Source organism: Drosophila suzukii, chromosome 2R (genome assembly GCF_043229965.1).
Source record: "Drosophila suzukii chromosome 2R, CBGP_Dsuzu_IsoJpt1.0, whole genome shotgun sequence".
Lineage (NCBI taxonomy): Eukaryota > Metazoa > Arthropoda > Insecta > Diptera > Drosophilidae > Drosophila > Drosophila suzukii.
The window spans coordinates 3,960,129-3,984,749 of NC_092081.1; the positions used below are offsets into that span (position 1 = coordinate 3,960,129).

Genomic DNA, 24,621 nt, shown 5'->3' on the forward strand with positions numbered 1-24,621 from the left:
TCCGCCCCCTAAAAACATCTTATCGATGCTGGAAGTTTTTTGGTGAACAAATAAAGATTACCGCTTTATCTGGTGCATGTTTACTGGTTAATTCCACGCATTCCGATAAGGACTATTATTGAATTTAGACAAGGTGTTTTCATTGATTACACCCCGACCCCCAGCCATCGACCACTTTCATTAAATCAACGGTCGCTTAATTTACCAGTTTATGGCCCGGAATATCAGCATATCAGCTTATCGATACCATTGACCGCAGCCCAGCAAAGTGCATTGGGTTCACATATTATTACTCCCAGTCAGCAATCCGCTCGCAATCTGTTCAGACCTCGCCGAAACGAAATCGGAGCTTTGTGTTTATCCGCGATCAGATCTAATTAACAAGTGTTTCGGCTACTAAATAATTTTCTGTGTATACCCTCATCTAACATACAGATTCCAGAGCATACAACTAAATGGGCGCCGCCGAACAGCAAGGCAACGTAAGTAGCAGCATTCTCGAGGCAAATCTTCCGGGTTTAATAAATATTTTACAATAAATGAAGGCTTACTATTACGTATGTCTATAGTAAATAAGCTTGGCGTCTAAGCAATCTAAAATATAAATCCTGTATGCGAAACGCTCGGATGCCAAAGCGAAATGCGTGGCTGTGACCAATCAGTTGCCTAAAACGGCACCGCCTGTTCGACCAGCTTGTAGCCATGGCCGGAGTAACTACGCGGCGGGTACAGGACAAAAAGGCCCAACTGCAGCAGCGACAGTATGCAGCCCAGAAAGTTGGGTATCTGAAAAGCAAAGTAAACAATTGCCACCGTCAGTAATTCGCTGTTTGGCCAGCGGTGGGAAGTGGGTCACCTGGATGAACGAGTCCGATATCAGTATGCCGTAGATTAGCCACTGCAGACTGACCAAAAAGGACGTGGCTATCAGGGGCAGGGGCAGGCTCTCCGAGTTCTTCGCCCGTATCACATGCAGCAAACTAGCCAGCGGGGCGGCGAAGAAACACACGGTCACGATGCAGCAGACGATTCCTGAAAATATATCAAAATATATATAGTTCGGAAGGTTGCAAACCTGACTTTGGTTAAATAGCTTGAGAGACGTGCTCATACCTGTGACGTGTATCATTCGATCGCGCTGATCTTCCAGCCGATTGGTGAAAATAATGACCACAACCAGTACGGTCAAAGAGAATCCGAACTGCTTGACACAGGCACGTTTGTTGACGGTGAACACATAGTATATCAGCGTGTAGACCAGAAAAAGAGTCGACCCAATGATGTTGACTAGCACAACGCTCTGCTCGTTGGTTAGTACTCCATAGCGCAACCAAAAGCTGCACCTGTTCAAATAAAGTTCAGTTCATTTAATATTGTAATCGAAAAAAGCAAGGGTAAATTGCCAACCAGGCAGTCAAAATTCCCACAATTACTGAGAATATTAAGGTGGTGCAGGGATTAACTATGCTTGCTGTCTATTTCTGGGAACTTTCTGGTTAGTTACAATTTTAAAATTCGATTTTCAGCTTTCTGTTTCCGAACGTTTATAGGTTTGAGACCTACTTTTTTATATCTAGCACTGATACTGTATTAATTTTAAAGTATTCGTTATAGTTGCGGTGCTATTTCTAATAATTTATTTAATGGTTTTGGAATCTGAATCTGGGAGGTTTTAAATGAAACTTAAATATAAAGGATTTACTTAAGATCAAAATTGATTATTGATGAGCTCGTTATCAAATTATAAATAGGCAAATAATATGTGTAACGAGCTTTCACCATTTCTTATTTTTTGACAAACCTTCGCCTTTTTATATGGCTTACCCCATAAAGCCCCAACCAAATCGTCTCGACAACCGCGACCAATTCGAATTTATCTCAATAGTGCCGACTTGGCAGTTTCTTTCTACTCACGATAAGAAGCCGCATATGAAGGGAACTCCGGAAGAGTCACCCGTGCTTTTCTTCTGTATGTACTTTCGGCATATCATGCTGCAAGTAAAGCAAACATTTGTAGTTACTTTGGATAATGTCGGTTCCAACATTTTCGGGAGTTCGACAACTTACGCGCCGGAGAGGAACTGGAAGACGGTGCTGATCACCGCCGTCGTTGACAGCAGGGAGTCGTAGGCCACCGCCGACATAGCGATCGATCTCCTTAATAACTTATGCTAAATTTAAACGGTGGTAAGAGACGCTACGCTTCCAAATACAACGTCAACAAAAAATTGAACAGCTGGTCGGGAGGACGTAGAGATGGCACTTTCGACTAGTGATGGCATTGTGTCCAAGTTTTTCGTCACAGCACGAACAAGAAAAAAAGATTATTTGTATATTTATTAATTAAATACCTGTATTTATATGAAATATTTTAGTTAATGTTGCATTCTTATAAGAAATGTTAAACACCGGAAAAGGCTGTGACAAAATAAAAAAATTTCAGCTTGTAGTCATGGTAGACACTTTATGACCCATCGTGCTATCGATAACACGTTTAACCACGCGCGTGGTTTTAAAAACATTCATAAGCAAGTGATGCCAGATTTTGAGGATAGTTAAATTTGTCAGGCGTAAATTGTAAATACATCTAATTTTCCCTTCCCCCAGGTTTATTGTCTTAGTTTGTGGAGTGATTTTTTTTTTGATGCTATTATTCCCTCTACCAATTCTTAGTTTTCGATAAAACTCTGGCAACAATATGGGAAAAAGCTTTTCTACCCTTGCAAAGAGTAATACAAATAGACTAACCCATTAAATATTCTAAAGATGTTCAAGTATTATTAGTTAAATACAAAAAAAAGCAAATGTGTAAATTAAAGGTATATCCATATTTACCTTTTTGAAAAACTGTACCATCTTTATGATATTCTGTTGGCAGAGTACAAGTCTGTTCCACCACTTTGCAAATCTAAATACTTATTGATCGGGGTCACCATGAGTTGTTTCCAAGGGTATGATGTCTTCGGCTTGTCCTTGTTGTTTGGTATTATCTGTGGCCGGCAATCAGAACTTTGTTGTGGTTGTTGTTCGTTCTTGGCAAAAGCTTTTTCTCCACCAACCACGACGCTCAGCTGGCGTTTAGTCGCGCTCCCGACTCCAACGCTGCCATAACATAACGCTCCGATTCGATCCCGCGTGCACTGCTGGCGGTGCGCCGTTTACAAACAATTGTAATTGGTACTTGGTATTCCAAACTGTTGGGATCGGGAATAGGAATCTAGATACGTTGCCCGTTACACAACACTGATTCGAAAACCGATTACCTTACCTTACCGCCACTTGTTAACAATTGTTTTCACTGTGTTAACACGCACACACCGCACGCGTTTGTTCCGAGTGCCTTAAGAAGTGTTCCCTTCAAAAGTGGTGATTACCAGGCAAAGTCCATAGCTATGGCCAGCAAAACTTACCAGACGGAGGCCCAGCAATTGTACCCACAGCCCACAAGAGTCGAACTTCTCACGGCTCAGACGGAAACCAACCAGGTGAGAATCCAGATGCAATACTTCAGGTGAGAGAGCGGGAAGATCGCCGAGCTACCTACCACCAATGTTGTTGTCGTTCTTTCGACTCTGTTCTATCTGCACATGCACGTTTTCTTTGTTTTCTCTCGATGGATGACCTTGTTTTGCTCTCTCTCCCCGGATGCTGTTTTCATTTCTTTTATCTTACGCATTTTATTTTTAATATTTTGTACTCTTTTTCCGAACTTTTGTGTGTAAATTTACTTGACTTCCGCTCTTCTATACATTTTATTTTCTTTCATTGTGGTTTTCAAAGACGAATATAATTTTATATACACGCTCATATATAAACAACGTATTAGCATATGGTTGATTCATATACAGTGGAAGCTATGTTGACAATGAGTTATATACTTAGGAACAGTGGCGGTCAAAATTATAGAAGTTCAAAAACTATTACTTTTTTAAATAAAATATTTTAGGAGCTATTGTGGGGTTACTAATTGCTATCAATGTCTAGATACTCAAAAGTACAAACCTGACAAAGATTTTGAATAATAAATAAAACAAAATATATAAAATGTTTTAGTCATAAGATCTTAGTTCCTTCTAATTTCGAATACTAGACATTTTTAGTTTTACTTAAATGTTTTTATAGTGTCAGAGATCAAGAAAAACTTAGCAAAATTAATATTTCTGAGCATCTAACATAAAACGTAAACGTGATGAGTTTGTATACATATATACTGTAACTTTGACCTATACTGTTTACGAGTACTTAATCAACTGCGATTTTATTTTGGCAAACAAACCGATCTCCCAGTGTGTATAATCAGCTGAGTTCCCAGTCATTTCTTATCAGTTATAAAGAGACACCGCCTGCGGACGTTGATTCAATTAGAACACTCTACCCATAAATAGCATTCCGTTTAATCGCAGCTGATCCCAAATGCTCCTGCTGAGAAATGGAAAGTTTTGCCCTTGGGTCAAGTTTAGCCATAATTAGCGCCAATTATACAGGTCCTAATCTGTAAGCGGGAATTAATCAGAAAGTTGTGATAAGCCAAGTTCAATCTTGAAAAGACCTCGCACAATGACGCACTAAATCGCAATCAGTCAGCAAAGTCATAATTTTGCAGAATAACAATAGTTGCTTGAATACTTTCAGAAACCACGATGGGGCAAACTCCTGCTGTTGGTGGCCCTGGCAACCACCTTTGGCGGCGCTGTGTCCACCGGCTACTGCATTGGCGTTATCAACGCCCCCTCCAAGGTGAGATATCCCCAGCCTGTTAGTGGGCCAACGGAACAAAGTCACCAAACTACTATCTTTACAGCTCATGAAAGTTTGGTGTAACCAGACCGTATACGAGACCTATGGCAGTAACCTCAGTCCGGACGGTCTGGATCTCCTGTGGTCGTGCGTGGTTTCTGTGTTCCTGGTCGGAGGCGCCATCGGTTCGCTGGGCGGGGCTGGAGCAGCCAATAAATTCGGCAGGTAGCTATTAATCAACCAGATAAGCCCCTTGGATTTTTCTCAAGTAGCCATAATCCGCCAACTAATTCCCATATCAATACAAACCACTCAGAAGTGGCCGGTATTATGCCCTAACAATTACAGTAAGGCTTTTAAAAACGTGGACACTATACAACAAGTTTACATTTTGGTTGACGGACTCATTTAAGAATTAAAGTCAATATTTAAATTAACTAAGAAGGAAAAAATCGTTGAGTTTATTATTATTGTAGTATCAAAAATATTCGCAATTCATTTTTAAATTTTAGTTTTGAAAAAACGGTTTTTTAAATTATGCTTTTTTGTTTTTGTTAAATATAATTATATATAATATAATTAAAAGTTCTAACTAAAAGGGTTCATTTTTGGAAATAAAATAATAATAATAATAAAAAAATTAAAAGTATCTAGCCATAATTTAAAAGTATTTTAATATGTGAGAATTTTCTGTGAATCTTTATAAATAACTCATACCAGCCTCTAAGTAATAAATAACTAATCTTCCTATCTTTTCCAGAAAAGCATGCTTTCTCATCTGCGGCGCCCTGTTCACCGTGGGAGCGGTGCTGTTCTTCTTCTGCCGAGCAGCCAGCTCAGTGGAGATGCTGGTGATCGGCAGGTTTATTGTGGGCCTGGCTTCCGGCCTCGTGACCGCCACCCTGCCCATGTACCTATCCGAGGTGGCTCCCTTGGCTCTCCGCGGAACTCTAGGCGTCTTCATCGCCGTGGGCGTGACTGGGGGCGTGGTCGTGGGGCAGGTGTGCAGTCTGGCAGATGTCTTCGGCACCGAGGACCTCTGGCACTACGCGTTGTCCGCCTACATGGTTTTGATCCTGGTCTGCTACCTGCCATCGTACCTGTTTCCCGAGAGCCCCAAGTTTCTCTACATCGTCAAGGGAAATCGTGCGGCTGCCAAGCGGGAGCTTCAACGTCTGCGTGGCAAGGATGCGGATGAGCGTATAGGTCAGGAGATGGCCGAGATGGAGGCGGAAGCCAATGCCAAGGTCCAGACCAGCAGCTTCTGCGATGTGCTACGCGATCCTCGCCTGACATTGCCTTTAATCATTGTCTGCTGCTTCCACGGCGGTCAGCAATTGTCGGGTATTAATGCGGTGAGTTGTGGGCCAGTCCCTACTTTACGAGTCTGTTTAATAGGCAATTGCCGTTTCAGATATTTTACTACTCGGTCAGCATATTCGAGAAGGCAGGACTGTCCGAGGTGAATGCTCAGTGGGCCAATTTGGGTGCTGGCTGCCTGAATCTGTGTGTCTCTCTCCTGGGACCCTGGCTGATGGCCACCTGCAACAGGCGAACCCTGATGATGTTCTCCTGCGCCCTGTGCTCAATCTTCCTGTTCACCATTGCCTTTGTTTTGTTCTATATTGTGAGTTTGTTTACACACAGCGATCTTTCTGAAGAGAAACTAAGACTAAGTCACAAAGCAAGCTCTGCTTGGTTGGGTATTATATCATATCCTTTCTCGCACCCTTGCAGAGGGTATTACGATTACAGTCAGAAGTTTGCAATGCAGGGACGCATGTCCGGCTATCCGTTTCTACGCAAACTAATTTATCAGATTGAAAGGTATCGGAGTAAAACTTTCTCAAAAAGTCTTCTTTCCATTGCATGTAGGACAACTTTCTTCTATAGATCTCATTGAAGTGGTAGTTGATTTTGATCATAGTCTCTTATGTTAAAATTTTCGAATTCCAAATATTTTTCAAATCATCATACAGCTGACTATTTATAAACAAGTCTCCCGAATATACGGTTTCTGTAATATTCCTAAGTATGATTTTAAATGCTGATATGGTTTAAGGGACAAGGGTTTATCAACTTCGTCTTGCCGAAATCTTCATTTCTTGTTTTTTTAAAGTTTATGTTGTGTATGTTGCTTTATATTAATATAGAAGTTTGAAGAATTTCCTTAAACCATTTTTGTTGAATTGAATTGCCTAATCTAGACATTTCAATATTTTAAAATTGTGTTGCCCATCTGTCTTTAATTTTATTTAAATGTTTTTTTCAGGACCAAGTAAGCTGGTTTGCGATCGCTTGCATCGTCTGCATCATGGGCTACATATTCTTCTACCAATTCGGACTGGGTCCCATTCCCTACTTCATTGGCTCAGGTAATTTGTCGCGTGACTCCATTGTTTGTGCGCATTCCAATAGCTCCATTAATCGTGACTGGGCAGCTGCCTCGTGTTTCGAAGAAGTGGCTCTGCAATTGAGGCGAAATCGGAATCAAACGGGGTTCAATGGCTCACAGCACATTTGTTTACGGCCATCAGGGACGTTCCCAGACACACTGACTCTATAATTGGATGGACGAGTTATATTTAGACCTATAACTGATTCGATTTGTGCTCTCCAATTTGCAGAACTGTTCGAGGTGGCTCCCCGCTCCGTGGCCATGTCGATGGGCAGCCTGGCCTCGTGGACGTGCAATTTCATAATTGGCATCTCGTTCCCGCTGCTGCAGAACGCGTGGGGCGCCTTTGTCTTCCTGCCCTTCTCCATTACCTGTGTGCTGCTCTTCCTGCTGACGAAATTCTATCTGCCGGAAACGAGGGGACGCGATCCCTCGGAGGTGGCGCCACTCGTGTCGAAGTGCTTCCGCTCCAAGGTCAAATGAGACCTAGCCCAGTGGGCTCGTCTTGCCATTAGTCTTAAGTAGCCGGTAATAAGGGGTAATACGTTTTAACTCCTATTGGCACAGTGGGCTACTCAATGATTCGCCCAAGTCGTGTGCCTTTCGTAAGAGCCGACAATAAGCCGAAATCCACATTGTTCAGGGGCGAATTGCTCTAACTAATAGTCTGTAAGTTCTTTTGTACCAACCAATAAATGCGAGAATGGATCTAACTTTAAGAGTCACCCTGTAAGAAAGCTTTAAGCGCTCCGTCCCCTTATCACTGCACAAGTTCAATTAAAATGCCTTGGGACGGAGCGCAAAGTAATACTCTGTTAATTAGATTTATTGTTGAACAGAAAGCGCCGCGGAACCATCTCTGGATGCCCTTCCACGGCGTCGGGTTGGGTGAATAACGGCCAGAGTTTTGCCAAACTAATGTAAGCTTCTTTAAAAATAGATTTAAATATAGCCTGATCTGCCTGTTGTCTATGCCTAAGTGTCGGTTAATAAAAGCTTTTGTTTCAAGAGCGGGGGTCCTCGGATCGAATTCGAAAGAGCATTTAAGTATTGACCTACTTTCCCGGGTAGTAGTTAGAGCAAACAAACGCTCCCGTTTCAATGATAAGAAAACAAGTGCTCGTAAGACAAAAAGGCTGAATTTATCTATGGCTGGGTTATGTGCTGTAAACGTATTCCCAGTCCGGAGTAAGCAAAGTGAAGATGTGTTTATGTGATTGATATACAAGCGGGCCGGATGACTCAACGAGCTGTCGAACGGCACTGAGTGAGCTTCCGGATGCGATTCATTTTCGGTTTAGCTCTCGGCGTGCCAGCATTGCTCCATAGCTCCATCGCCATGGTTGTTGTAATGGTGATTCCCGAACTCTTCTAAACGCTTTCTTCCTCATCCGGGACGAGTTTGTTGCTTAAGTCTTTCGTTTTCGGCAGCTTAGAGTGCTAATCACGTGAATCTCGTTGCTCTCCTTGCAGCATGTGACCCCGCCCAGGGTCAACGGCTGGACACCGCTCCTGCTGCTCATCTGTCTAACCGTAACGCTGGGGACCACGGTTCCGGTGGGCTACTTCTTCGGGGTCCTCAATTCGCCGGCGGAGATCATCAAGAAATGGTGCCAGGACATCCTTGCGACCGAATACGACACCATCGTCACCGCAGGCCAGCTGGACATCCTATGGACGAGCATTGTGTCCATCTACCTGATTGGAGGCATCTGCGGATCCTGCTTCAGCGCTCTGCTCAGCGACAAATATGGCCGGTAAGGGGTTTTTCAGTGACCAAAAATATAACCAAAATTTGTTTTAATATTTGCATATGCTTATCGGCATTCAAGATTTGAAATTGGGAATAGTTCAAGTCGTTTTGCACTTTATTTTCGAGTACCTCGATTATCAGATACCCGTTACTCAGCTTAATGGAGATATGCAAGCAGCAAAGCGAGATTAAAATGCGCCACCTACCGGCGGTAGACAGATTTAAGCGTTATGGGCGTTAGAGTGGGCGTGGCGAATTTATTTTTGGATCAATCGATAGGTATTGACGAGACCAATACATTTCAGCTAACATTTTTTATCTAGCATGAAAATTGTCTGCGTCACATGTTTGGGCGGTTTGTGGGCGTTAAAGTGGGCGTGGCAAACTTTTTTTAAGTCAATCGATAGGTATTGATGAGAACAATACATTTCAGTTACAATTTTTATTCTAGCATAAAAGCTGTAGAAGCCACAGCTTTGGGCGGTTTGTGGGCGTTAGAGTGGGCGTGGCACTCTGCTGAAACAAACTTGCGCTGCGTAAGAAGCTCAGGAATCTGCACGCCAAATCTAGCCTAGCTCTTATAGTTTCCGAGATCTCAGCGTTCATCCGGACAGACAGACGGACATACGGACAGACGGACATGGCTAGATCGACTCGGCTAGTGATCCTGATCAAAAATATATATACTTTATGGGGTCGGAAACGCTTCCTTCTGCCTGTTACATACTTTCCGACGAATCTAGTATACCCTTTTGTCTATGAGTAACGGGTATAAAAATTGGTTCTTTAGAAGATACCTATGTTAAAAAATATGTATTCAAGAAATGTCTTAGGCTAGTCATGAAAGATATAGAAGATTAACCTCCTCTTTTACTTCCAGCAAGGGTTGCTTGCTCATCAGCGGGGTGCTCTTCGTGATCTCCGGCATCCTTTTCACCTGGTGCCGTGCGGCCAAATCACTGGAAATGTTGATGACCGGCCGCTTCCTGGGCGGCATCGCCTCCGCCCTGATCTTTACCGCTCAACCCATGTATCTGCTGGAGTCCGCTCCCTCAGAGCTCAGCGGCAGCGTCGGAGTGTTCACCTGCATCGGTGTAACAGGGGGAATCCTCCTCGCCCAGGTGTTCACTCTCTCCCACTTGCTGGGCAACGAACGCTTGTGGCCGTATGCTCTAAGCTCCTACAGCCTCTTGGTGATGGCATCACTGCTGCTCCTTTGGTGGTTTCCAGAGAGCCCTCGATGGCTCTACCTGCACAAGCGGGATTCCGCGGCCAGTGAGCAAGCTCTGCTCCGTTTGCGTGGAAAGAACGCGGAGGAGGAAGTGCGGCAGGAACTGGCCGAGATGAAGGCCACCCTGGAGGCCAAGACTAGCTCCGAACCTAGTTCCTTGTGCTCGGTGCTGGGTGACAGGGAACTGTGGCTTCCACTTCTGCTGGTCTGCTCCTTCCAAGCTTCCCAGCAGTTAAGTGGCATCAATGCCGTGAGTTTATTAAATATATTATATTTAAAATTTCATTATAATATCAGATTCCCTTTGCAGATATTTTTTTACTCGCTCTCTATTCTGACGAATGCGGGCTTCTCAGAAGGAGCAGCCACTTGGTTGAACCTGGGAATTGGGATCTTTAATTTGGGTACGTCTCTCCTGGGACCACTTCTCATCCACAGGTTTTCGCGTCGCCCTTTGATGATGATTTCCTGCTCCACTTGTGCTCTCGCTTTGTTGGCCATGTCCCTGGGACTCTTCTTTCTGGAGAAATCCGGCAGCACGATCCTCATCTACTTCTGTGCCGCCTTCATCCTTACTTTCATTCTGGGCTTCCAGCTGGGTCTGGGTCCCATTGCGTACTTTATTGGCTCAGGTTGGTATACCTTACCAAAACTAAGACCAAATTACTATATAAATCTACATTATGTTTTACCTTATGAACACAGAGCTTCTTGAGGACTCCCCTCGCCCTGTGGCCATGTCGATGGGCAGTCTGTTCTCGTGGATCGGCAACTTCCTCGTGGGCATGTGCTTTCCCCTGCTCCAGAGTGTCTGGAGCTCCTTTGCCTTCATCCCCTGCATGTGCGTGTGCATCTACTGCCTGCTTCTCACCTGGCGCTACCTGCCGGAGACACGTGGTCGGGAGCCCAAGGACGTCAAGCCGCTGATGAGCAATGGCCTCGCCTCGAAGCGGAACTAATGTGTCACATTACCCATTCGTAGAGAATAAAACGAGCTGAACTTTCAAAGAAACTTTTGGACTTGGTTTCAATTCATTAGTGAGAAAATTTAATGGAACTTAATTTAGTTAGCTAACTATTGATGAACAAGTCAAGCCCGGGTTATTATTTCACTGGACTTAAGAAAAAACAGAGTTATTTCTGGTGCACATTAAATGGGAACATAAGGACCTAAGATTACTAATCGGTGACCCAGAGCTATTTTTAAGCTTTCATATATTTGTTGTCTGATTTACCGTTTCTTACTGTTTTTTTATAAATACAATAAAGGATTAAAGATTTTAAAAATGTTAAAAATGGATACCAATAAGTTAGATATTATCTAGCTCCCGAAATCCACCCACTAAAATTAACAGCACTAAAGAATGCTATACAAATTATAGAGATGACTGTCGCCAAATGTCAGTATTTCGATTAAATCATTAGGAAATAATATGAATACATAGCTTTAGATCAAAGAACACTACCTTAAATTTTGGTATGGCCGAGGGGAAGCAGGGCTGGACGACCTTGCTGATGTTCATCTGTGTGTGCATCACCGTGGGCACCGTCATCCCCATCGGCTATGCGTTCGCCGTGGTTAATGCTCCATCTACGGTGGGTCACACGGAATTTTAGCTATAGCCCCAACTGAAGAGCACCTCCAGTTCATTAGGTCGTGGATAATGGAATCGGCTCTAACCCGGTATTCATCGCGGCTGGGCGAGTCCCAGGTGACGATAATGATGTCGGCCGTGGTCTCCATATTCCTGATCGGCGGCATGCTCGGCGCTCCATTCGCCCCCATCTTCAGTGCCCGACTGGGCCGTCGAGGCATATTGGTCCTCAGTGGGATGCTGATTCTGGTATCCTGCATCTGTCAGCTATTCTGCCGGATGGCAAACTCAATTGAAATGCTTTTGCTGGGTCGACTGATCGGAGGACTGGCTGCCGCTCTAATCTACGCGACGCAGCCCATGTATCTTGTTGAGCTGGCTCCGGCGGAGCTAAGTGGCAGTGTGGGTGTGTTTACCTGCATCGGGATCACCGGAGGCATCGTTTTGGGTCAAGTCATAAGCTTTAATTTTGTTCTGGGCACAGAGAAATTATGGCCCTACGCCCTTGCTGGTTCCGGGATATTCGTGATAATCGGACTAGCGCCCATCTTTTGGTTCCCTGAGAGTCCCCGCTTCCTGATGTCCCAGGGCAGGAGGGAGAAGGCCAGGGTTGCGTTGATGCGTCTGCGGAGGGATGAGGCACGAGTAAACGCGGAGATGGCCGAGTTCGAGGTCACCTCAGAGGCAGAGGGTCAAAAGATCACCATGAAGGAAGTGCTCTGCAACAGCAAGCTCAAGATGCCTCTGATTATCGTGAGCTCCTTTCACTTCGTCCAGCAGATGAGTGGCATAAATGCGGTTGGTAGTCCTAAACATAACAAATGTTTAACCATGGATAACTGACCAGTAACTAGAGTTGTTCTCTACCCTCTTCTCCATTGCTAGATTTGGTTTTACTCCGTGGACATTTTCACCCAATCCGGATTCACTTTAGCGGTGTCTTTGTGGCTTAACTTCGCCTTGGGATTCCTGAACTTTGTAGTGGCCCTCGTGGGTCCCTTGATAATGAGGAGGGTAAACAGACGCCTCATGATGATGCTGTCGTGTCTCTTCAGTGCCATCTTCTTGACCCTGCTTGTCGTAGGCCTTAAACTAATGGTAAACTTGTATTTCTGTCATGCACACATAAAATTTTCGTTCGTAAAATTGACCAATGCACATAGTTTAGTAACTATAAATAATTGTACAACGGGAATTAGTTTTCATGTTTTATTTTGACGGTAAAAAAAAATTTGTTACCGGCTTGCACCAGCAAGTTGTTATATAAAATAATCGGTTTAATAATCGCTCACACCGGCATCTGTTAGCTAAGATTGAATAAATGCACGAAATACAATTCCGAACTGGGTCTAGCGTCTCGTACCCCTAGACTACCAAACGCTGAAAAGTTAAGACTTTACTTTAAACATATATCCTCTAAAAACTTCAACATACTTCAGCCAGTAGCTGAAAAAGGGCAATTTGAAAATTATCTTTTAGATTTCCCTTATAAATTACCATGCTGCAGTAACGTATCTTTGAATTTTATAAAAATTATATAAGTATATACATGTTTACTATAAAAGAATTCACTAATTCAATGGGTTGGGTCTATTTTACATTTTTTTAGCAACCATTAAAATTGATTGAGTAAAATTGACAATTTTATGGTTGGGGACCGTTTAATACTATATTGGTCAATTTTACCAATCGATTTTTTTGTGTGTGGGGCTTCAACATACATCGTTTATTTTCACCCACAGTTATCCATAAAAGAGTTCTCATTCGTCTGCATTGCCTTCCTGTCGCTGTATATCCTGGCTTTTAACGTGGGTCTGGGGCCCATTCCTTACTTCATTGGTTCAGGTTGTAATCCACCGCGATGTCCAACTTGTTGCTTATTTTTTCCGACTCCACAGAGATCTTTGAGCCGGCGCCGCGCCCTTTGGCGATGGCTTTTGGAAGTTTTTTTAACTGGTTCGCTAACTTCCTGCTTGGCATGATGTTTCCCATCCTGAATGCGGTGATTGGACCGTATGCTTTCCTAATTTGCGCCGCGTTCTGTGTTTACGGATTCCTGCTCACCTGTCGCTATTTGCCGGAGACAAGAAACCGCGAACTCAAGGACGTGGCGCCGCTGATGGAAAACGGCTTCAGGTCCAAGATAAAGTAGGAGGTAACTGGAAGTGCACGACCAGGTTCGAGATCTTTCTGTACGCTCTTGATGGCATCAATCTAATCTTTAACGTATGACATATCCTAGATCTTAGCGCCCAAATAGTTCAGGAAGGTTCATGCTGAATTGTCAATTTTAAAATGGATAATTAATTTACATGCGATAGTCTACTTTGTGCTTTGAGCCTGAACATTTTTTTAACATTATTATTTTACTGCAGCATTTAACGGCTTTTTGTGTATCGGAAACAAATTCTTCGAATCAGAAACTTTTAAATTTCTTGTAAATAAAATTGTAATCGTTCTTAAGGTCGTCAACGAGGGATTATGAAAAATGGATAGTCAAACCGATGCTTTCGTTCCTAGTATTTTAATTCTAATGTTGCATACATATGTAATACATTTAATATGTTTTCTACTTAATTCCATGAAATACTTTTGAAATGCTTCTGAATTTTATTTATAAATTAAGAAAAGTCGATTAGGCCATTTTGGGGATACGACTATAAAAAAATCGCTCCTAATGCTCTACCTCCAGGTGGTGTGGAGAAGAGCATATCTATTTTCTCTATTTGCAGATCACCATTACCCGCATTTTCCTGCAAACACCTACACCATAAGCAAGTATTAAAGTTCATTATTTAAAGAAAAAACCTCTCCCAATTCTTACACTATTCTCCAGAGGGTTCAGGGTTTAGATGTATAAAACTACACGTTGGAGCTGTCCCACAAAACTATCCATAACGAAACCTAGTTCAATTGCACTGTGACGAATGTCTAATCCAAGCCGATTATCACGATCATGTAAGGATAAGTCCCATTTTCAGGTTAACCACATATATTTACCCAAGTTATTACCTACAGTTCAAATGATCAGCTCCCCAGCTGCCGCTGGAGCCGACACGTAAAGGATAACAGTATCTTGTGTCCACTAAACACCAGAAACCGGATTTGGACCTAATTTTTCCGGACCTACGAATAACATACGATTATTTAGTAATTATATATATGGCATTCTAATTTTAACCACGCGTCCTGTGGTTACCAATTCTTGCTGACCTGTCGCTATCTGCCGGAGAAAAGAAACCAAGGATGGGCGCCGCTGATGGAAAACGGCTTAAGGTCCAAGAGAAAGTAGCAGCTAACCGTGGAAATTCACGATCAGGTTCGAGATCTTTCTGTACGTTCATGAACACATTTTTATAATCTTGAAATTTATGACATATCTTAGATCTTAGTGCCAAAATAGTTTAGGAAGGTTCATGCTGAAATGACATTTTTTAAATTGATATTTCATTTATATTGGATAGTCTAATTTGGGTTCTTAGCTTGAAAACGTTTTTTAAACATTATTATGGTACTACAGTGTTTAAGGGCTTTTTTGAGTATCGGAAACAAATTCTTCGCAACAGACAGTCTTGAAATTTCTTGTAAATGAAATTAATTAGCAGTATTTTTTTATTTTAATAATCAAATTCCCAACTTTTCAGGGACTGCAAGTAAAGATTACTGATCTGTTTTTCAAACAAAAAATGAAGGAAAATGAAAATTCCATTTGGGGCATGATTTTTACATTTTTAATATTTAACATTATTTTTGTTTTTTTTTTAATTGTCTTAGAAGTAATGATTTTTTGTTATACGAACAAGATTATTTTCTTTAACACTCTTGATTTTCTCAATGAGGTTGCGCTTGTTGCTAAAACTGGTATCAGCAATTTAACTACTAAATGTGGAAAGATCTTATTTAATTCCTAATATATGTGTAGGGCATGCATATATCAGCATAGATCGCCTCCCTGTGAGAGAGGAATTCCTCTCTTTTTCCGCGGCGAATGATCGCTGATCCGATCCTCATTCCGAATCCAACAATGGAGCGCAGCGACGTCACAGGTAGCGCGTCAAGAAATCCGTCTATAAATACGAGTGCGAGTACGGGTTTTAGTGGGCAGCGGAACGTCGAGCAGCGCGCACGGCCGGCGAATGAGGCACTTGCTCCGGAATCGCATTCGGCATCGGGAAACGGGCGGAGATGGCTAGATGAAGTCAAGTGCGGTGCGGTTAAAAATAAACAAGACACGCGAAACAAGCCAAGAAGTTATTTTGTGCAGATCAGCCGGAATCGGATCGGAAAACTCGGGAAAATCTGTAATATAGCTTGAAGAAGGAATTTCGTGGCGTGCGTTGAATAACACTGATAAAACAATATACAGAGCGCGCAAACATAAATAATATTCCACATGCATAGCTCGGAAATACATCAGCTGCTAAAATAAACGGAGCAACCGAACCGAAGCACCAACAACAACAGCCAACCGATTCGCCGCCCATGACGTCACGGATGAGCATCTGGCAGGAGCACCAATAGCATCACCAATAGCATCGTAACGAACTGAAATAATAAACAGGTTCGTGATCCTTAAAAATGACCACCAAATGGATTTTACTACAGCCTCTTGGCCGCTAAGAAATTAAAAAGTACCGCTTAAAAATCAATAGCAAAACCTCGAATGAAAAACGTTTTTTGTGCTTGGTTTATTTACAAAACTTTTAAACAAAAAATTTCAAATATTTTGAAGTGCTTCAATAAATAAAATAAATTCAGACAAGTATGTATTCAAGTGTTTTCCATTGATCTGATGAATAGGCTTTTTTGAATAAACAACTAAATTTATTTAAACATTCCGTATTGCGTCTAATGTACATTTGTTTTATTCAAATAAAACAAATTTTGTATGATCAAACTTAGGCACAAGGAGAAGTAAGAAAGTAAAATAAGTTTACCTACTCTAAGTACAAAGTTTATTAATTGCAATAAATAAATTATGTAATCAGAAAATTGAGACCTGTCTGAGTCAACCGTGTTTCATACGTTTTTTGTTTTAAAATATTTTTACTGCCTTAGATAACACTAGTTTCCAAAATAATATTTTTAAAATTCTTCAAGAAGGGTGATGGTAGTTCCTAGTAGAGTTGCAACCCTAAATCACAAAAAAGAAGCCAAGAATGTTTTTATGGATGTTTTTTTAAAGACTTAAAACAAATAAGCATATAATAATAAATAGTTTTTTTCGATTATTCTTACATCGTTAAAAACAAAAGTTTTACAACACTGTCTAGGGGAATAACATGAACCACCGTACGTTGATCAATACTGAAATTCAAATTTGAGTCGCAAAGCCGATACCGGCCTGATAAAGCAAATAAAAAAAATAAAATTAATTTTACCATTGATATGGCTTGGTTAGTTCGTTTTTACGGTAACTTTAAAATGGAACACGACTCGATTTGTGGTCGGATTTGTTTTGGAGATTTTACGAAATCAACAGATGGCTTACAGTCACTAAATTTTTTGCCATTTTTATGTAGCACAATTTACTCAATCTAGTGCATCTATTTCAGTTGCAAATTAAAATATATATCAGCTTAATTGGTAAAGCGCAACTTGAGATTAAAATAAAAATACGAAACACAATTGGTTTTTTAAGAAACGTATCTATTAAAAACACTTTTGACTTATTTTTTGTGATCTATGGGTCCAATTCTACCAGGAACTACCATTACCCTTCATGGCGCTTTTGCTATTTAAATTAATTAATTTAAAACATAAATATTCTTTTGATATACATGATTCTACATGTCTGACAGTTTCATTTTATATTTTAAAAGGAATCTCTTGATACAAAAATAAAAACTCTTTTCTACAGAAAATGAATCAATTACATTAACGTACCTCTTTAAAAAGATATTTGGCTATTCAATTCTTGCGTTGGGAACCGCAAAACAAGAATAGACATAAAAATTCTTAGGTGTCCAAAAAATTCCTCCGGTGAAATGTGGTTTCTTTTCAGATTCCTAAATTTTCTTTATTTAATTTGTCATTATAATTGTACATTCGCAATGATTCGAATCATTTCGGAGTGTTTAAAGACATATATCGATTGGCACATTGAACTCGTATTATTCATATGTTTAGGTCACAGATGTGATCAAAACCTATTGTTAATTGTTTTGGGACATGAAAAATCAATTTCGAGTGGTCGGCAATTTCTTTATGTGGTTTCCCGATAGGAATAAATCTCGTATGCAGAAACAGAAACTCGATACGCAACCAATTCTCCCATTCTGCGGTCAATGCTCGAAAATTAGTTTTTGACTCGCACACGTTCTTGGTTCGGTTCTGTGCCGATCTGTCATGTCAATTGGGATGCTGGCCATCAATGTGCGGTGATGATGTCGTCGCCGTAATTTCTTTTTTCCATGCCAGCCAGCTTTTCACCGAATTTTCACCGTAATTAAATTTTAAAATCTGCTCTCGTGTAGCCGCTGACACTTAACATTCTGGGGCTGTCTGTCATATTTAAGTAATTCTTGCTTTCAATTTTCAATTTTGGCGTGGCAAATTATATGTTGAGAATTAATTGTGCAAGTGTGCTGGCTGAAGGACCTGCATGGTATAGTACTTGGTGTATATGCCTTATAACTGGCAATATTAACAAAAAACAATTCAGGGCACCTGCATGAGGTAATAGCTATGTAAACATAAGTCAGGGGAGTGTTTGCAATCAATGTCGTCATCTCTCGCATAAACAAAATTAGAGATACATGACGCAATTTAGTTGCTAGCTAAAAGGCAACTCGTTTGGCCAAATGGAAAATTGGAAAAAAGCCACTTCCAAGAAGCAGACAGAATGCTTAGCTTAACGGCACCTAAATTAAATTATTCGATACTCATTTTTTGCCTACAGACCCCCTTTTTCAAGGCAGATCTGATCTGCACACAATACATTAGCCGGCCGCTTCCTGCGCTTTTCGCTTTGATCTTTTCGGTAATCTTCGGATTCGGGTTAGAATGTCTTAAAATTTTTCAGAGCAATTATAATTAAAACTTTTGATGCTATGGGAAACAGACATTTCGAGCTAATGAGTGTATGACTAAACGGAAAATGACTTTATTGCCGCTGGCCAAAAATATCGCGCCAAACTCGCCCGAAGTGCATTTTAATTGCCGGCCACAAAATGCGCTCGGTCTTGGCCAGAATCTCCCTGTTCGTCACCCTCATTGCTTAATTGCATCAAAAACATAAACAGTGGGCATGTTTTTTATGTCTGTCCAGCCCCTTCGATTCGCCCTGCGAAAAGCATCCATCCATAATGTGTTTTCCTTCCGAGGTTTTGTGTATTTTCATTGGAACACACGCATTGGACCACTCTGGCGGGTTTTCAGTTTGTGTGTTGTTTTGTGTTTGGATTTTTTAATTATGTATATGTTTTCGCCTGTAAATAAGGCAGACATCAGTTGCAAATCGATTTTAATTTATGCCCGCTGGCAGAGTGCGTGCAAGATTGAGCAAATCAATAAAAATATACATTTGCTTACCTGCCCGATTTCCACCTACAGATATGCTATGCGAATGCGTGAGATCGAGGTGGGCAGATTCCGATTCCAAGGCTAACGAGATCCGTGGATCGGCGAACTGAGGCGGCCACAAATCAAGCAAATGACTGTCGGCCCCGTCCAGAACAGAAGTTTATAAAAATAATGCCCCAATGAACTCGTATTTCACACCCACTAAATAAAACCCTAAAAAAAGATTGAAAACCAAACAAAAACAAGCAGCGTTTGGCAACCGCTGACGGCAGATAGGATCGTTAGGAACTTTCCAATTTGACGCCACGGCTACGCCATCAATTCTCGAATATAGACGAGTGTCATCCTCCGGCCACGCGAGAAATTTGAAATGCCACACACAAACGATCCGTGGGGATGGGATGAGTCGCGATGAGAGGAGATGATGTGACTGTTCCACAGGCCAGCTGCCAAGATTGTAGTCCAATAATTCATGTTCATGCTGGCCATTTATTAGAGAACATAGAGAACACTGTATTAAAAATAAAAACCCATTCATGCTGCTAAGCGATTTCGCATTTTACTTCTCTCGAAAATGTCCACAAACAGTCACGGCGAATGAGTTACATGCAATTTCACAATTTTCGACATCCTTGGGCAGAGATAATCATCTCAAGTTAGCGAAAATTAAATACAATCAATTATGTTAAAGGCCCAAAAATATGTATTTTCCGCAGGAATTTTTTTTAAATTTATTGATTTGAAATTCCTTAACAAAATAATTTGTCAATATGTCATTTTAATGTGCGTGCTTTCATTTTAAAATCACAATTTAAAAAAAAGGGGGATTTGTAAAAAATGCAAATTATATCAAGTCGATGGAAGTTCTTTTAAATTTATTGATTTAAAATTCCTAAACACAATAATTTATCAATAGGTCAATTTTATGTGCGAGCTATGATTTTAAAATCCCAATTTTTAAGACATTTCGTTTAAATCAAAAAAACAGAATTTGAATAATATACAAGTTATATCAAGCCTTATGGCGGAACTAAAAGATTTAGCGATGAATTTTCGGCTTTTGGTTTTATAGAAACGATATTGTTTTAACAGCAAATTTATTACAATGTCTTATCCAAGCATGGGTGAAGATCGTATATTTCGCTATAATCCCGAATAATGAAAATAAACCACCCACATAACAAATCTTCTTTGAGAAGATTTATGCCGCCGAACACTTTGATAATGAAGCAATGTAGCGGGTTCCTTGTTTATTTACCACTCTGCGTTTGAGAACCGGGTAAACTAATTGCGGATATTTTTAGCGATAGGTAGCCGGAAATCCTTCCAGTCGTCATCGATGCGAGTGTCGGACCAGACCCGAGCATGTCCAGGCGAACGCCAGTGGAAGGCCAATCGAAACCGGAACCGGAACTAAAACCGAATCGGAAGCGAGCCGCCAAGACATGTCCTCGCGACGGAGCTCCTTCCGAAGAAGGGAGAAGCCCGCCTTCGAGCGCTTCAAGGACCACTGCCGCCACTTTACGGCTTTCATGTTCAGCAACGTGGGCATCATCCTACTGGTCACATTCTACATAATTGGAGGAGCCTTCATATTCCAGGGCATCGAGATATTCGAGTACGAGCGTCTTAAGTCCGAGAAGCCCCATCGCTTCATTGCACGGAACTTTAGCGGGGAGTGCCTGACGCGGATCTGGGAGCTTACGGCGGAGAACATAAGCTTCTTCGACCACCATGCCTACAGGAGGCGGTAAGTCATCTTGGATTCCAGTATATAGGGAAGTGACTCTAATTAAATTTAACTCTTGCAGGGTTAACGATGCGCTGCTGGATTACCAGCGGGCCATAGTGAAGAAGCAGCTGAAGGGACCCGACGTGGAGCAGTGGAGTTTCTCGGGCGCCGTCCTTTTTTCGCTGACCGTGATTACGACCATCGGGTATGGGAACATTACACCCCAATCCGAATGGGGGAAGCTGGTGACCATTCTGTACGCAATCATTGGCATGCCGCTGTTCCTGCTCTACCTGTCCAACATTGGAGATGTCCTGGCCAAGTCCTTCAAGTGGGTATACTCCAAGGTGTGCCTGTGTCGAATATGTCCCGGCGTGGCCAAGCGTCGTATTATCCGTGAGAGACGAAAAATGCGCCAGTTGGCCAGAGCGGTTGGTTAAAAAAACACCTTTCATTTTTTCGTATCCTTTAAAATCCTTTAACCATCTGCAGCTGCAAATGCACGACATGGAGAACGCCCGGGGCAGCAGCAGTTACACAAGCACCAGTAGCACCACCACCTCCAACAGCAGTAGTAGTGACTATACGAAGAGTTCCCGACAGAGCTCCAGTCTGGTGGATATTCCGTACACAGAGTCTGACTCGGACATCGAGCGGGAAATTCGAGGTAGCACGGATGAGATCACGGTTCCAGTCACTGTCTGCATATTCGTTATGGTCGGGTAGGAGAAACTGCATCTTAAAGAGAACCCGAGAATTCTTAAAAATCCTTCTGACTTCAGTTATATTCTTTGGGGGGCCCTGCTCTTCGGACGTTGGGAAGACTGGAACTATCTGGATGGCAGTTACTTCTGTCTTATATCTCTCAGCAGCATTGGATTTGGAGATCTGGTGCCAGGTGATCGCGTGGTAAGATATTCTATACAAAACAAATTGTAAATGCTTTTTAAATCGAATTCAAACGAACACATTAAATTTCATTTACAAAATATATAAATCAAAATTAATATAATTGCTCCTTGAACATATTTTACCCTCCAGATAACCGCCGATAAAGATAAGGTGGAGGTCAGTTTCATTCTCTGCGCCATGTATCTACTTCTTGGCATGGCCGTGATTGCCATGTGCTTCAATCTGATGCAGGTAAATGGGAAAACAGTTACCCATTCTCCGATTTCTAACGCACGTCCTTTTTTTCAGGAGCAGGTCGTCCACAATATAAGGGCCATCAAGCGGGGATTCAAAGCCTGCTTTCGATGCCGCAGCTCTTAGGAGGCTAAATAGCTACCCGGTTACAAAGATGTCCTGTGGTACAAAGTCATATTATTATTCACCATTAATGTAGGCTCCTCCCCTAGGATAGCTTAATTTATAACTGTACATATATCTAGACAGAATGTGTTCCTTTTTTGGTAAATGTATAATACTTGTAAAGATAAATGGAGATCTAAGTAGGTTTATTTGTAGTATTCTGTTTAATCTGAATGGCAAGAATATACATGCATTTTGATTACTGTCTAAAAGTCAGGACGAATACATCGAGATGATTCTAGGGACTTAAGTACGCAACGGGTCTTTAGACTAGCTTGCTCTTCAGGGACAACGCGCATTTCGGTTTCTGGTTCCGCTCCATCCGCTTTTGCCTGGCCATAATGGCCTTAACCTCTCTATCCATTTTCAGCGGCGAGGCAACCGCGATCTCTGCGTAATTGGGTAACGTGGTGCATACCTTGTTCGCACAGGACTTCTGGAATTGTTTGATGAGATCTTCAGACATGTTGCTTATGCACGGATTGGTTAACAAGTCAAAGGCTGTGATTTTAAGGGCCTCAAACTGCTTCCGTGTCTTCCCAGTCACCTGCTTTCGAATGATTTTGTTCATTGAAACGGGCGCACTGCACAATTTGTTGGGATCGCGTACGTCCAGGGTCTTTTTGGTGTCTACTATCAGTTTGCGATGGCGCACCTCCAGCTTCATGGTGGGACTGGGCACCTTGGTGGAGGATGCTATCGCATTCTTTTTTTTCTTTAGGAGGGGCGACCAGGTGGGTGTCGGCTTTGCTTTGCCGGCGGTGCCCGCCTTTTTGCGGGCATAGGTCCGTACGGGTGGAACCTTGGGTGTAGACTTGTTCACTCCAGTTTCCTTTGATTGAACATTAGTCAGGCTCATATCGGTAAGGACTGGTGGGGAGACCTTTGTCCCAGAGAGTCTTTTGCTTTGGTAAGCTGGCAGTTGAGGGTCAGGCGAATGCAGGCGAGGGCTCTTTGATGCCGGCTCCTGGCAGAGCATCTCGCCCATGTCCACATCCATGTCCACTTCACCCAGTGAAGTCAGCTGAAATGGTAGGCAGCGCACTACCTCGGGCGTCAACTGCGGGAGGACGTTCTCCTTGTCGGCCCAGGCTCGCGGAAAGGACGAACTCGACGGGGTGCTCTTGGCAAGTGGGGTTGAGAGGTTAACATCGAGAAGGGGGCGCCGTAATGGGCTCTTCGAGCTACCAGGCCTTGTACCCATGTCGCCCTTCATGGAATCAGTTAACATCCTGCTCTCTTGGCAGCATTTTCGATTCGGGATGATGTTCTGGAAGGTTATCCGTCCCCCGACAATCTGCGGCATGAACAGCTCACTCTCGAAGCCCGGACACTCTACCAGGACAACATTCTTGCCGGAAAGCAGCTGGATCTTGAACTGGATCTTCAACTCCTTCGATGGTGCAGGTTGCATGATTAAGATTTGGTTGGGTGATAAAAACGCAGTTAAAGTCTTAAAAATGTGTGTTTGTCTGTGAAAGGCAGAGATTAAGAACTAAAGACTTTTCCTTAATGTCATTTTGACGTACCGCACGATGAAAAGTAAAACGCGCTGTCAACTGTGCCAAAAACAAATGGTAAGCAGCATATTTCGATTGAGTTACGGATAAAAACAATTGAGATCCTCCACGACACCAGGGCTAAAAAAACACAGGGTTGCATTGGATCCTTACGGATGGAGTTGGTGGTGGTGAGTTTTGAATACGGTATATTGCATTTAAAATGTAATGCATTTAATGTAAATGTAAATACCTAAAAAAATATATTTAAAAAAGGCTTACCTAAATCGAAAAATATTTAATAACTTACAATAAATGAAATTGCACACGACTACCCCTAATGCTCAAAACTATCGATGCTTAACAGAGCCCTATCGATAACTGTCAGTAAAATGCATTGAGGGGAGCGAAAGGCAGTTATTCCGTTTTTACGACACAAAGCTGGATTTATTGATGTGCAACTGAGGAAATTCAAAGCTGATGTTTAATGCAAAGTTAAACAAAAAGATTCACTGGAAATAAAGAATTTCATTGAAGGTATGCAGTGGATTGTTTTGTAACCGCCGAGTGAAGAAAGTGAATAACAGTCGAAATCACACAAACACACTGGCATTTAATCTGTGAAAAATAATTAAATAAGTATATGGGGCCAGTGGCTTTCTTTTATTGCATTTTGCACCATTGCCACGCGACAGACCAAGTCGAAAATGGCTCTTTGATGATTCATTTCGAAGACAAAACGCAAAAAGGGAGGTGGACCAACATGACGTAGTGCTTCTTCCCCCCACAAACAACCACCCCCTTTCAGGTTGCCTCATGCCCACAAAAACATGTTTTATTC

General features: G+C 42.0%; 6 protein-coding genes across 12 annotated transcripts; 4 read left to right on the top strand and 2 right to left on the bottom strand.

Moving 5' to 3' along the window:
• The first annotated feature begins 333 nt into the window (after positions 1 to 333).
• sut1 (sugar transporter 1) lies at positions 334 to 7,854 on the top strand. 2 transcript variants are annotated; one of them, XM_017087974.4, is made up of 7 exons: positions 334 to 482; positions 4,633 to 4,737; positions 4,802 to 4,962; positions 5,498 to 6,092; positions 6,152 to 6,364; positions 7,010 to 7,112; positions 7,365 to 7,854. In XM_017087974.4, exons 1-7 carry the CDS (start codon positions 456 to 458, stop codon positions 7,616 to 7,618), a joined length of 1,458 nt encoding a protein of 485 aa, XP_016943463.3. In that variant the 5' UTR covers positions 334 to 455; the 3' UTR covers positions 7,619 to 7,854. The 2 variants fall into 2 exon arrangements, with proteins under 2 accessions (XP_016943463.3, XP_016943462.3); XM_017087973.4 differs by lacking the exon at positions 334 to 482 and adding an exon at positions 3,073 to 3,485.
• slv (sugar transporter SWEET1) lies at positions 496 to 2,240 on the bottom strand. The gene is made up of 5 exons (XM_017087979.4): positions 2,068 to 2,240; positions 1,915 to 1,992; positions 1,114 to 1,343; positions 857 to 1,032; positions 496 to 786 (listed from the first exon to the last, which is right to left on the bottom strand). Exons 1-5 carry the CDS (start codon positions 2,142 to 2,144, stop codon positions 667 to 669), a joined length of 681 nt encoding a protein of 226 aa, XP_016943468.1. The 5' UTR covers positions 2,145 to 2,240; the 3' UTR covers positions 496 to 666.
• Positions 7,855 to 8,136: 282 nt separating the features above from the next.
• Positions 8,137 to 11,131, top strand: sut2 (sugar transporter 2). 2 transcript variants are annotated; one of them, XM_017087976.4, is made up of 5 exons: positions 8,137 to 8,489; positions 8,609 to 8,892; positions 9,769 to 10,369; positions 10,430 to 10,751; positions 10,825 to 11,131. In XM_017087976.4, the coding sequence occupies exons 1-5, from the start codon at positions 8,415 to 8,417 to the stop codon at positions 11,076 to 11,078; spliced, it is 1,536 nt and encodes a 511-aa protein (XP_016943465.4). In that variant the 5' UTR covers positions 8,137 to 8,414; the 3' UTR covers positions 11,079 to 11,131. The 2 variants fall into 2 exon arrangements, with proteins under 2 accessions (XP_016943465.4, XP_016943466.3); XM_017087977.4 differs by having other exon boundaries at positions 8,137 to 8,483.
• A 364-nt stretch (positions 11,132 to 11,495) lies between these two features.
• sut3 (sugar transporter 3) lies at positions 11,496 to 14,134 on the top strand. 5 transcript variants are annotated; one of them, XM_070994951.1, is made up of 6 exons: positions 11,498 to 11,715; positions 11,766 to 12,512; positions 12,600 to 12,812; positions 13,457 to 13,553; positions 13,613 to 13,891; positions 13,957 to 14,134. In XM_070994951.1, exons 1-5 carry the CDS (start codon positions 11,599 to 11,601, stop codon positions 13,864 to 13,866), a joined length of 1,428 nt encoding a protein of 475 aa, XP_070851052.1. In that variant the 5' UTR covers positions 11,498 to 11,598; the 3' UTR covers positions 13,867 to 13,891; positions 13,957 to 14,134. The 5 variants fall into 5 exon arrangements, with proteins under 5 accessions (XP_016943039.3, XP_070851052.1, XP_016943038.3 ...); XM_017087546.4 differs by having other exon boundaries at positions 11,502 to 11,715; positions 13,457 to 13,559; positions 13,957 to 14,131; XM_017087547.4 differs by having other exon boundaries at positions 11,525 to 11,715; positions 11,774 to 12,512; positions 13,457 to 13,559; positions 13,957 to 14,133.
• Positions 14,135 to 15,803: 1,669 nt separating this feature from the next.
• Positions 15,804 to 22,497, top strand: sand (potassium two pore domain channel sandman). The gene is made up of 7 exons (XM_017088035.4): positions 15,804 to 16,275; positions 20,543 to 20,988; positions 21,050 to 21,401; positions 21,463 to 21,692; positions 21,753 to 21,879; positions 22,012 to 22,113; positions 22,171 to 22,497. The coding sequence occupies exons 2-7, from the start codon at positions 20,684 to 20,686 to the stop codon at positions 22,240 to 22,242; spliced, it is 1,188 nt and encodes a 395-aa protein (XP_016943524.1). The 5' UTR covers positions 15,804 to 16,275; positions 20,543 to 20,683; the 3' UTR covers positions 22,243 to 22,497.
• uno (univalents only) lies at positions 22,407 to 23,968 on the bottom strand. Its single transcript, XM_036814072.3, has 2 exons — positions 23,811 to 23,968; positions 22,407 to 23,753 (listed from the first exon to the last, which is right to left on the bottom strand). The coding sequence occupies exon 2, from the start codon at positions 23,693 to 23,695 to the stop codon at positions 22,547 to 22,549; it is 1,149 nt and encodes a 382-aa protein (XP_036669967.2). The 5' UTR covers positions 23,696 to 23,753; positions 23,811 to 23,968; the 3' UTR covers positions 22,407 to 22,546.
• Between the last annotated feature and the right edge of the window lie 653 nt (positions 23,969 to 24,621).

Excerpts from the sequence above, each read along its gene's own strand:
- slv (XM_017087979.4), bottom strand. The coding sequence starts at position 2,144 with ATGTCGGCGGTGGCCTACGACTCCCTGCTGTCAACGACGGCGGTGATC. Across the intron at positions 1,344-1,914 it reads TTCATATGCGGCTTCTTATC|GTGCAGCTTTTGGTTGCGCT; the intron begins GTGAGTAGAAAG and ends TTATTTGAACAG. Across the intron at positions 787-856 it reads TATCGGACTCGTTCATCCAG|ATACCCAACTTTCTGGGCTG; the intron begins GTGACCCACTTC and ends TTTGCTTTTCAG.
- sut1 (XM_017087973.4), top strand. The coding sequence starts at position 3,393 with ATGGCCAGCAAAACTTACCAGACGGAGGCCCAGCAATTGTACCCACAG. Across the intron at positions 4,738-4,801 it reads TTATCAACGCCCCCTCCAAG|CTCATGAAAGTTTGGTGTAA; the intron begins GTGAGATATCCC and ends CTATCTTTACAG. Across the intron at positions 4,963-5,497 it reads GCAGCCAATAAATTCGGCAG|AAAAGCATGCTTTCTCATCT; the intron begins GTAGCTATTAAT and ends TATCTTTTCCAG.
- sut2 (XM_017087976.4), top strand. The coding sequence starts at position 8,415 with ATGCGATTCATTTTCGGTTTAGCTCTCGGCGTGCCAGCATTGCTCCAT. Across the intron at positions 8,490-8,608 it reads TCGCCATGGTTGTTGTAATG|CATGTGACCCCGCCCAGGGT; the intron begins GTGATTCCCGAA and ends CTCTCCTTGCAG. Across the intron at positions 8,893-9,768 it reads CTCAGCGACAAATATGGCCG|CAAGGGTTGCTTGCTCATCA; the intron begins GTAAGGGGTTTT and ends TTTTACTTCCAG.
- sut3 (XM_017087546.4), top strand. The coding sequence starts at position 11,599 with ATGGCCGAGGGGAAGCAGGGCTGGACGACCTTGCTGATGTTCATCTGT. Across the intron at positions 11,716-11,765 it reads TGGTTAATGCTCCATCTACG|TTCATTAGGTCGTGGATAAT; the intron begins GTGGGTCACACG and ends GAGCACCTCCAG. Across the intron at positions 13,560-13,612 it reads TCCTTACTTCATTGGTTCAG|AGATCTTTGAGCCGGCGCCG; the intron begins GTTGTAATCCAC and ends CCGACTCCACAG.
- sand (XM_017088035.4), top strand. The coding sequence starts at position 20,684 with ATGTCCTCGCGACGGAGCTCCTTCCGAAGAAGGGAGAAGCCCGCCTTC. Across the intron at positions 20,989-21,049 it reads CACCATGCCTACAGGAGGCG|GGTTAACGATGCGCTGCTGG; the intron begins GTAAGTCATCTT and ends TAACTCTTGCAG. Across the intron at positions 21,880-22,011 it reads TGGTGCCAGGTGATCGCGTG|ATAACCGCCGATAAAGATAA; the intron begins GTAAGATATTCT and ends TTTACCCTCCAG.
- uno (XM_036814072.3), bottom strand. The coding sequence starts at position 23,695 with ATGCAACCTGCACCATCGAAGGAGTTGAAGATCCAGTTCAAGATCCAG.